Source organism: Mobula hypostoma, chromosome 12, assembly GCF_963921235.1.
Source record: "Mobula hypostoma chromosome 12, sMobHyp1.1, whole genome shotgun sequence".
Taxonomy (NCBI): Eukaryota; Metazoa; Chordata; class Chondrichthyes; order Myliobatiformes; family Myliobatidae; genus Mobula; species Mobula hypostoma.
Genome location: NC_086108.1, coordinates 114,251,760 through 114,262,222, shown reverse-complemented (window position 1 = coordinate 114,262,222; position 10,463 = coordinate 114,251,760). Strand labels below are relative to the sequence as shown.

The 10,463-nt window shown below is 46.2% G+C and overlaps 1 protein-coding gene across 4 annotated transcripts in view; it reads right to left on the bottom strand.

The window, feature by feature from the left end:
- Positions 1 to 10,463, bottom strand: part of LOC134355076 (choline transporter-like protein 5) — a 202,401-nt gene that overhangs the window by 121,772 nt on the left and 70,166 nt on the right. For all 4 annotated transcript variants that reach the window (XM_063064811.1, XM_063064810.1, XM_063064814.1 and 1 more), the window contains exon 2: positions 899 to 947. In XM_063064811.1, the coding sequence (XP_062920881.1) occupies positions 899 to 947 (49 nt within the window). The remainder of the gene's footprint in view (positions 1 to 898; positions 948 to 10,463) is intronic.

Sequence of the window (10,463 nt, the reverse complement as noted above, 5' to 3'; positions counted from 1 at the left end):
CTGGGCAGTCTGCACTCTGTCTGTAGCTGGCTTCCCAACCCTTCGTATGCCATGGGGCTTACCATTAACCAAGGGGGCCATGGGAACTCCTGATCTGCAGTCATTATGTTAACCCTTGCCTTACTGCAACGTCCACAGCAGCGCCGATGTAAACAGGATCTCCGGCTTGGACAGTACTTACCCTCTCTTGCTTTTCACCAGGGGTTTCATTGACCCTGGGCAGTATCCAGCACACCCTGACTCTACCCTCGCTACACAGGACAACTCAAGCCAATATCGCAAACACGAGGAAATCTGCAGATGCTGCAATTTCAAGCAACACACACAAAATGCTGGTGAATGCAGCAGGCCAGGCAGCATCTCTAGGAAGAGGTACAGTACTGACGAAGGGTCTTGGCCCGAAACGTCAACTGTACCTCTTCCTATAGATGCTGCCTGGCCTGTTGCGTTCACCAGCATTTTTTGTGTGTGTTGCTCAAGCCAATATCACCCAGATTCCATTTTCAGCTTCAAAAACTCCCGCACTAACCCTAACATACCTTCAGCCAACATTGAAGGCCTCTTCAGGAGCAATGGTGCTGGATTCTTAATAACCCCACACTGTGCCAGATGCTGCGTCCAAACTCCCAGGGACGGGACCACTTCTAACCCCATATCGTTAACACCAACGTGAAAAATGGGGTTCTAAACCCCTCCCTGTCTCTGTAAACCATCTGGCCCCTACACCCCTCCTGTCTCTGTGACCCCTTCAACCACTACCCCCCCACATCGCTCGTGACTGCCTGCCTAGCCCAGAGCTGTGGAACTCGCTCTGTTTTGAGTCTAGGTGATGCTGTCTGCAGTTGACAACTTTGTGGCTGAAGTTATCACAGTCTGTCCGGTGGAGGTGGTAGCTCACCTGTTATGAATGGGTCCCTTGAATGTCGGGTCGAATTTCCGAGGCTCACCTGAAAGAGAGAAAAATACACACGATGTATTAAATTCACCACCGTGGAAACAGAACTGAACATCATTCCAGACATTTTGGCTGTTTTCCTCTTAGTGCCACACTCACTCAGTACTACCCCACCCTACAGTGTGACCCTCTCTCAGTACCACCCCTCCCACAGTGTGACCCTCCCTCAGTACCACCCCCCACCCTACAGTGTGACCCTCCCTCGTTACCACCCCTCCCACAGTGTGACCCTCCCTCAGTACCACTCCCCCCACAGTGTGACCCTCTCTCAGTACCACCCCTCCCACAGTGTGACCCTCCCTCAGTACCACCCCCCACCCTACAGTGTGACCCTCCCTCAGTACCACCCCTCCCACAGTGTGACCCTCCCTCAGTACCACTCCCCCCACAGTGACCCTCCCTCAGTACCACCCCTCCCTCAGTGTGACCCTCCCTCAGTACCACCCCCCACCCTACAGTGTGACCCTCCCTCAGTGTGACCCTCCCTCAGTACCACCCCTCCCACAGTGTGACCCTCCCTCAATACCACCCCTCCCACAGTGTGACACTCCCTCAGTACCACCCCTCCCACAGTGTGACCCTCCCTCAGTACCGCCCCTCCCACAGTGTGACCCTCCCTCAGTACCACCCCCCCACCCTACAGTGTGACCCTCTCTCAGTGTGACCCTCCCTCAGTACCACCCCTCCCACAGTGTGACCCTCCCTCAATACCACCCCTCCCACAGTGTGACTCTCCCTCAGTACCACCCCTCCCACAGTGTGACCCTCCCTCAGTACCACCCATCCCACAGTGTGACCCTCCCTCAATACCACTCCCCCACAGTGTGACCCTCCCTCAGTACTGCCCCTCCCACAATGTGACCCTCCCTCAGTACCGCCCCCCCACAGTGTGACCCTCCCTCAGCACCGCCCCTCCCACAGTGTGACCCTCCCTCAGTACTGCCCCTCCCACAGTGTGCAGTGTGACCCTCCCTCAGCGGCGCCCCTCCCACAGGGTGACCCTCCCTCAGCAGCGCCCCTCCCACAGTGTGACCCTCCCTCAGCAGCGCCCCTCCCACAGGGTGACCCTCCCTCAGCAGCGCCCCTCCCACAGTGTGACCCTCCCTCAGTACCGCCCCTCCCACAGTGTGACCTTTCCTCAGTACCGCCCCTCCCACAGTGTGCCCTCCCTCAGTACCACCCCCCCACAGTGACCTGTTATGTTTTGTGTTGCCAAGACATAAAATGAGTTGAAAGGAAAGCAAGGGAGCCGAGAGACGCGTGATGATGTGTCATTCACGTATTTTCACATGGAACCCATAATGAACTATGCAAACAACAAAGAATGTTTCATCAAACAATATATTTACAATATTGCAGAGATATTACTGATATATTAAATACACAACATGCCCCCCTGCTTAGCTATAAACAACACAATAAAGAATCCATCACAACTATATACAGAATAATATATAACGCAACTGCTCTGTGGATATGTAGTTTAGAAGGCACCAGTGTACAATGCTCCCTTGGTCATGAAAATGTCTTTTTTACTTTTTTACAGAGACTGGGAGTGGCTGTTCAGTGAGCGAAAACATCTTGTTAAATCCACTCGCTGGATATTTTTTTGTTTTTGGCACCATTCTTTGTAAACTCCAGTGTCTGTTGTACGTAAAAATCCCAGGAGATCAGCGGTTTCTGAGATACTCAAATCACCCTAGGCGGCACCTAATTAATTAACTTGTTTAGTTCAGCTTTTCCCTTAAGGAGGTGCTGGATACGCTCCAGCTAGCACTGCACCCCCGCATTTACATCTGCTTTTCACCTTAAATGCGTTTTTGGGACTGTTAGAGCCTGTGATTTACAGCTTGGAGATTGTCTGAGAGACCCAGCGCTTTGCTGTCTCCAAGTCGTTTTTCGGAAGGCAGCACATACTCAGACAGCCTCGATGTGAAGAAACTTCGAGACAGGGTGTGAGCCGACAGTCGACTCCATTTTGCCAGTTAAAGCGTCTATTAAGCACCAATTAAAACCTCGAGAAAGATTGAGATACCGAGGTGAATGCGGAGGGTGAATGAGATTTCAGTGCTGACTGCCTGCCTTTTGATCACTGCCAGCGAAGGAATCTGTGAGCAGCCTACCACTGTGTGGCTCACTGTGCAGGCATGTAGGCCTCTGTGTTCATGTGGTGTCCCCCTCCTTCGATGAATGCCGGTGATATGGGAGGGTATCATGGTTCTGCGTTTATGGATTGGACTATTGTGTTTATGAACTACGTGTTTCTTATCGTCCATTCCTTTTCCATTTTGTTGTGCAAGGGGAGGGATTTGGGGGGTTATGTTCTGTTGTGTTCTGTTAGTTATTTTTCCTGGGTGGAGTTTGTTTTTTGGGGGAGGGGTTGATGTTCTTCTTCTCTTTTGTGGGGGGGGGGTTATTTTCTGGGGTCAATATTCCTGTTCCATTTTGTGTGGGTGGAGGGAGTTTCAGGGGTTGATGATCAGGATGTCACTTTTTTTTGGCGGGGGGGCGCAGTTTGAAGTTTCTCCCTGAACAACTTTTTTTGCTTTGTGACTATCTGGAGAAGAAACATTTCAGACCTGTATTTAGATACATGCTTTGGTAACAAGTGAACCTTTGAACTTTTAATAAATGGCCATCCACACATTGTCAATTTTAAATAGTCCTATTCAGGCCCAAAGATGTTATCGCTGTGGAGGCTTTCTTATCTTCTTGGATAACATCTTTCCTGACAAGGGGTCACTCTGCTTGGCACTAGAGACTTGAGGCTGTGAAAACAATCTGAGCATTTGGGGCCTCCTCAGTGCTGGGTGTAGGAGTAGATTCTGAAACGCCTACACCAGGAAGTGGTTCTGACAGCTCTGGACACCGTTCTCATCCTTGTCTTGGCTTTTATCTCTCTGATCCATTCCGATTCCTGTTTCCGGCCTGGCCCCGGCTTCCTTCTCTCTCTTTATCCTACTCTCAACCCCTTTCTCTTTCTCACATAATCTTTTCTTCAACTAGTTTCTTGTCAGTATCTCAGAATTTGCTAATTTCTTGAGAAATCAAGTCACATTTATCCTTTTCCAGTTCCACAGAGGTGATGTCAACCTCCTCGTTCTTTTCCTTTTTCTTTTTCTAGTTTGTGCATCTTGATCTTGGGAAGGTACATTTGGTTCACTGGAGTATTCTCTTAATCCTTTACAATCTGATCTCTCCTCTTGGTTTCTTCATTCACATCATCTGACCAGTCCTGTTTTCATCTTTCCATTGTCTCCTTTCTTTTTGGCCTTCCATTCATCCAGCTGGGCTTTGGTCTTTGCATCTACTTTTTGTCTTCCACTTGAAGTTAATGCGATAACCTTACTGCACTCAGAGTAGATTCTGATTCCTTATATTCACAAAAGCCAAATGCTTGCAACTTTCCCAAAGCTCCTTGAACTCTCTTCTAGTTCAAAACCAAGCCACATTTTGCAAGTAACTGCCTGATTAACACCTCAGAAGAGTTCTCAGATACTTTGCCGACAAAAACTGTTGTGGCCAGGCCACTGTTTTCATCTCTTTCACAATTCCTCTAAGCATCATGGTCCTTCCCTCTCTGTTTCCCTTTCCCTCTCTCTCTCTCCCTCACACACACACTCCCCCACCCCCTCTCCCTCCCTCCCCCCACTCCGTACTCCAGTTGTGAACAACCACGGACTTGGTCCCTCACTGACTCGGACTGACCTGGGTTCCTCCTCAGCCCCAGCGGTTCGTTACCCAACACCCGGATCAGTGTTCTGCTGCCCGAGTGCCCGTATGCAGCGAGAGAAGACCAAGGCAGGTCAAAGCGAATGTCATTTTAACCTTAAGTAACGCATACAAAATGCCAGAGGAACTTAGCAGGTCAGGCAGCATGCACAGAGGGGGATATACAGTCAATATTTCAGGCAAGACCATCGTCGGGACTGGAAAGGGAGGGGGTAGAAGCCAGAATGAGAAGGTGGGGGGAGGGGAAGCAGTAGACGCTGGCAGGTGACAGGCGAGACCAGGTAAGTGGGTGGGGGGTGGTAGAGATGAAGTGAGAAGCTGGGAAGGGGGAGAGGGCTGAAGAAGGAACCTGATGGGGGTGAGATCAGCCCCATGGAAGGGAAACCCCGTTTTCTGAGAAAGAGAGCATCCCGGATGTCCTGGAAAAGAAAGCCTCAACCCAGGACAGGTGTGGCACTGTCGAAGGAACTGAGAAACAGGGACAGGATTTTTACAGGTAAAGTATTGTCAAGATAGCTGTGAGAGTCAGTAAGTTTATAAGAGATATCAGCGGACAGACCATCTCCAGAGACGGAGACAGAGAGATTGAGAAAGGGGAGGGAGGAGTCAGAAACAGATCAGTTGAATTTGAGGGCAGATGGAATTTTGAGTTGAAGTTGATGAAGTCAACGAGCTCAGCATGTGTGCAGGAAGCAGCACCAATGGCGTTGTCAATGTAGCAGAGAAGAACTTGGGGAGCATTATCGGGGAAGGCTTGGAACGTGGACTGTTCTAGATAGCCAACAAAAAGGCAGGTACAGCAGGGGTCACAGCTACACCTTGGTTTTGGTAAAAGTGGGACTAGGCAAAAGAGAAGGAAATCAATCTTCACCACATCCACGTACTCTGTCTTTGGACAAATCGTGTAATTCATCAGAAGGACAACCTAGTGTCTCAACAACCTCCAATCATGGGGAGAGGTTGAACAGATGTGAGGGCAGTCCTGAGCTTCCTGTGTCCTGTCGCTCTCCACTGTTCTCCCAGTCTGACCACACACCCCCCACTGCAGCTCCCACCCAGTCACTGAACAGCACCCTATCTTCTGTAAACACAAGGAATTCTGCAGATGCTGGAAATTCAAGCAACACACATCAAAGTTGCTGGTGAACGCAGCAGGCCAGGCAGCATCTCTAGGAAGAGGTGCAGTCGACGTTTCGGACCGAGCCCCTTCGCCAGGACTGTACCTCTTCCTAGAGATGCTGCCTGACCTGCTGCATTCACCAGCAACTTTGATGTGTGTTACTCTATCTTCTGACTGGGCCCTTACAGCTTTTAGGAGTCAACCGTAAGTTCAACAGGTCCTGATGTCCAACATATCCAATGAACAGAGTTACCCATTACTTCCAGTATAACAGAAAATAAGAGTGGGAAGTCCATTCAGCCCTTCAAAAGTGTTCTAGATGACATCCTCATCGATCCTCTACCTCAATGCCATTTTCCTGCTCTCTCCGCACACCTTAAATTCATTGTGCATCTGAAAATCTGTTAATCTCATACACACAGGGACTTGGCGTCAGCAGCCCTCGGGGGAGAGAATTCCACAGGTTCACCACCCTCTGCTGAAGAATTTTCTCCACATCTCAGCCCGAATGTGTGACCCCATATCCTCAAATCGCTGGAAACACCCAACCAGCCAGGCGGGGTCTGTTGAGACAGAAACAGTACACGTCTCAGGCCAGGACACCTCGTGAGAAGTTCTTAAGTTTTCTGGGCCTGAAACATTGACTCTTTCTCCCTCCAGAATATGTTTCAGATTTCCACCTCTTGTACTTCACTACCACAATTCCAGGAGTCATTCTGAGGTACTTTGGCTATTCTTCCCCCTTTGACCACTCTCCCCCTTTGGCAAGGAGATTGTTATCACACATACTGTACACTCACAAACCTTCCCCTTCACCTGGCTTCACCTATAACCTGCCAGCTTGTACACCTTCCCATCCCCCACTTTCTTACTCTGGCTTCTTCCACCTTCCTTTCCAGTCCTGACGAAAGATCTCAGACCAAAACGTTGACTGTTTATTCTCCTCCATAGATGCTGCCTGACCTGCTGAGCTCCTTCAGCATTTTGTGTGTGTTGCTCTGGATTTTCAGCATCTGCAGAATCTCTTGTGTTTATGTTATCACACAATACGCTCCATGTCTTTATGGAGTTCATAGAGTTACACACCATGGAATCAAGCTAGTATCTATGAAGGGTCTCGGCCCAAATCATCGACTGTACTCTGCTGCCTGGCCTGCTGAGTTCCTCCAGCATCTTGTGGGTGTTGCTTGGATTTCCAGCATCTGCAGATTTTCCCTTGTTTGTGATTTTTCTCTTTGCTAAATGCCTTCTGGACATTTAAGAAGGTCTATATAGGATTAGGTAGGAAGGAAGGGTTAGATTAATCTTAGAGAAGGTTATAAAGTCGGCATATTGTGGGTAGATTGGCCTGTACTGTGCTGTACTGTCCTATATTCAAACCAGAAGACCATAAAAAAGCTGTGGAAAGCGGCCAGTGCGTGAGTGGGCCAGTGAAGGAGTAGAGCTTTGAGGCTTTGACTCGAGAGATTCTGGCAGTTTTGGCAGTCGGACTGTTCAATCAAGTCAATCAAGATTTGAATAGCTCAGCAGAAAGCAGTTCTTCTTCTTCTTCTTCAATTTCCAGCTGTTTAGTTGCACCTAGGCATATTACAGCCCTCCGCAGGGTGTATAATTAATTATAGAACTTCAAGGAACTCAAATTCTCGAATACAACCTCGTCTCACGTATGAACTGAATAATAGACTCTTCAATCAGATGTCGATTCTCTTAATAGAAAACCAAAATAAATTTAAGCCACATAGCCTCTTGAACAACATTCAGTTTTGCATCGATTACAGCTCAGCAAATCATGCTGGACTGTCTCTGGACTACCACAGTCACATGATCCAGTAGGATGTTTTCCTATTATCTTTAAATAATAGTTTAGCCCACAATGCCCCAACCTAAGTCTTGTAAATTTCACCATATCTCTACGACTTAAAAGGTAACAGTCTGAGACCTTTTTAACTAGTGGGTGACTAGAAAAATAATGCCTGCTCCTTAATTCATTTTTCCAATCCTCCTGCCACTTCTTCTCTATACCTTTTTTAATCCTACTTCTCAATTCTGCTCTGCCTAGGGGAACTCTAATTTCTACTTGCCTGCTCTGTAAGGAAGACTTTGCAATGCCATCCACAACTTCATTTCCCTCCACCCCAGTATGCCCAGGTATCCATGAAAATCTAACTGCACAACCCATCTTACCTACTCTAAACAACACTAAGAGAATCTCAATAACTATGTCAGGACGAGCTTTTGATTTACTCCCTTTTATAGACTCTAAGGCAGCAGCAGAATCTGAACAGATGATAACCCTCCGTAGTCGAGAGTCTTCTATCCACCATACGGCCCAGAGGATTGCTAATAATTCTGTTGCAAAGACAGAAACACCATCTGAAACCCGGTGACCAATCTTAACTCCAAGTTGAAACACATACATCCCAAATCCTGCCCTACTGCTCTCTGGGTCCACTGAGCCATCAGTAAAAATCTTCAGATAAGATCCCCATTTATTATTTAAATACTCATTTGTGATCAACGCTGATGAAATTGCACTGCTTCCTTGAAGCTGAAAAAGGAGGAATAGGTCTACTTCTGGTTCTGGAAAGAGCCAAAAAGGGACGGGTGGCAAGCGAATTGGGTCAACTATGTCTTCCTCAGTCAGTTTCAATTTCACAGCCCAGTTATTAACCAAATCAAAAAATGGGTATCTTTTAATTTTACTTTGGCGCTCCCACTTCCCCTGCAAAAGACACTTTGGTGAACAGCTGTGATTGAATCCATTTAGTTTTACCCAATACTGCAGGGCCAACTGAACTCGTCTTAAATGTAGAGGCACTTCTCCCATCTCCACACATAATGCCGGGACTGATGTTGTTCTAAAAGCTCCACAACAGAGTCTAAATGCTTTGGACTGCACAGTGTCTAGTTTTCCAAGCACTGCCGTAGCTGCAGAACCATAAGCAATACAACCATAATCTATAACTGATCTAATCGTAGCTAGATATATTAAGTACATAGTTTCCCGCCCTGCTCCCCAGTCACATCCAGCAATACTTCTCATAACACTTAAAACTTTCTCACACTTGCCAATTGTTTTATCTATATGAACCCTCCAAGTAAGTCTTTCATCAAACCAGACACCTAAAAACTTGAATACCTTGACTCTTTCTAGTGGAGAATCATATAGGCACAATTCACAATCAGGAATCCTTCTTCTAAAGCCAAAATCATGTATTTGGACTTAGAAGCAGAAATCCTGAAACCCCATTTATTAGCCCAGTTTTCAACTAATCTTAAAGCCTTTTGTACCTGCCTTAATATATACTTGATGTTTCTTCCTCTTTTCCAGATTGCACCATCATCTGCAAACAATGATTTACCAAATCCTGTCCCTACCTGATCAAAGATATCGTTTATCATGACATTAAAAAGAATTGGACTAATGACACTTCCTTGAGTGGTGCCATTTCCTATTTTAACTGACCTGGAGCTTGTTCTGCCTATTCTTACTTGAATTGTCCTTTGCTTAAGGAAATCTTTGATCCAATTAAACATTCTACCTCTAATTCCCGCATAATAGAGTTTAATTAATAAGCCATCCTTCCATAGTGAGTCATATGCTCTTTCAATATCTAGAAATACACTTACCATTAATTCTCTATTTTGAAATGCTTTTTTAATATCATGATCTAAAAGGGCAACACATTCCATTGTTGATCTTCCAGTTCTAAAACCATTTTGATAGGCAGCAAAATGTCCCTTATTTTCCAAAAAATAAGCAAGTCTGTTGGTGACCATTTGTTCCATAGTTTTACAAAGCACTGATGTTAAAGCTATAGGCTGATACGAACTAGGACTAGATGCATCCTTACCTGGCTTTAAAACTGGAACTATCACTGCATGCTTCCATTCTACTGGTAATTTTCCTTCTTTCCACACTGAATTAAACAATGCTAGAATTTCTATCAATACAGAGTCATCTAAATGCTTAAGCAATTCATAACACAGTCCATCACTACTAGGAGAAGTGTTTGAACCTGATTGGACAGCTTCCCGCAATTCCTGAAGGGAGAAAAATAAATTTATGGAGCTATTATCATCCAAACTCCTGTCCAATTTCCAACTTTCCTTTAAGATAATTTCCTTTCTCAAATCACCTAACTCTCCAGAACTGTGTAACGCTTAGAACATCTCTACAAACATATCAGCCTTTTCCTTATTGGTTACAGCTTCAATATCTCCTTCCAGCAAAGCTGGGATAGATGGTTTCCTATATATCCCTGACATTCTGTGAATGATCATCCATAGCTGCTTTATAGGTGTCTCAGGGCCCAGGGTTCCACAAAATCTTCTCCAACTATCCCTCTTCGTATTTTTAATTACTCTCCTTGCTACTGCTCTTTCCTTTTTATACTCCATGACATTATCTAACACTGGGTACTTTCTTAATTTCCTGTAAGCTCTATTTCTGTTTCTTACTGCTATATCACAATTTTTATTCCACCACGGAACTAATGCTCAAGCCTTAAGTACATTCCGTAGCGGAATAGTCAACTGAGCAACTTTATGAATTATGGAACAGAGGGATTCATTCCAATCGTCTATGGAGTCCTCACTATTAATCTCTTCTATTATATCCACAGCTTTCTCCTGGTACTCATCCCAATGGGCCAA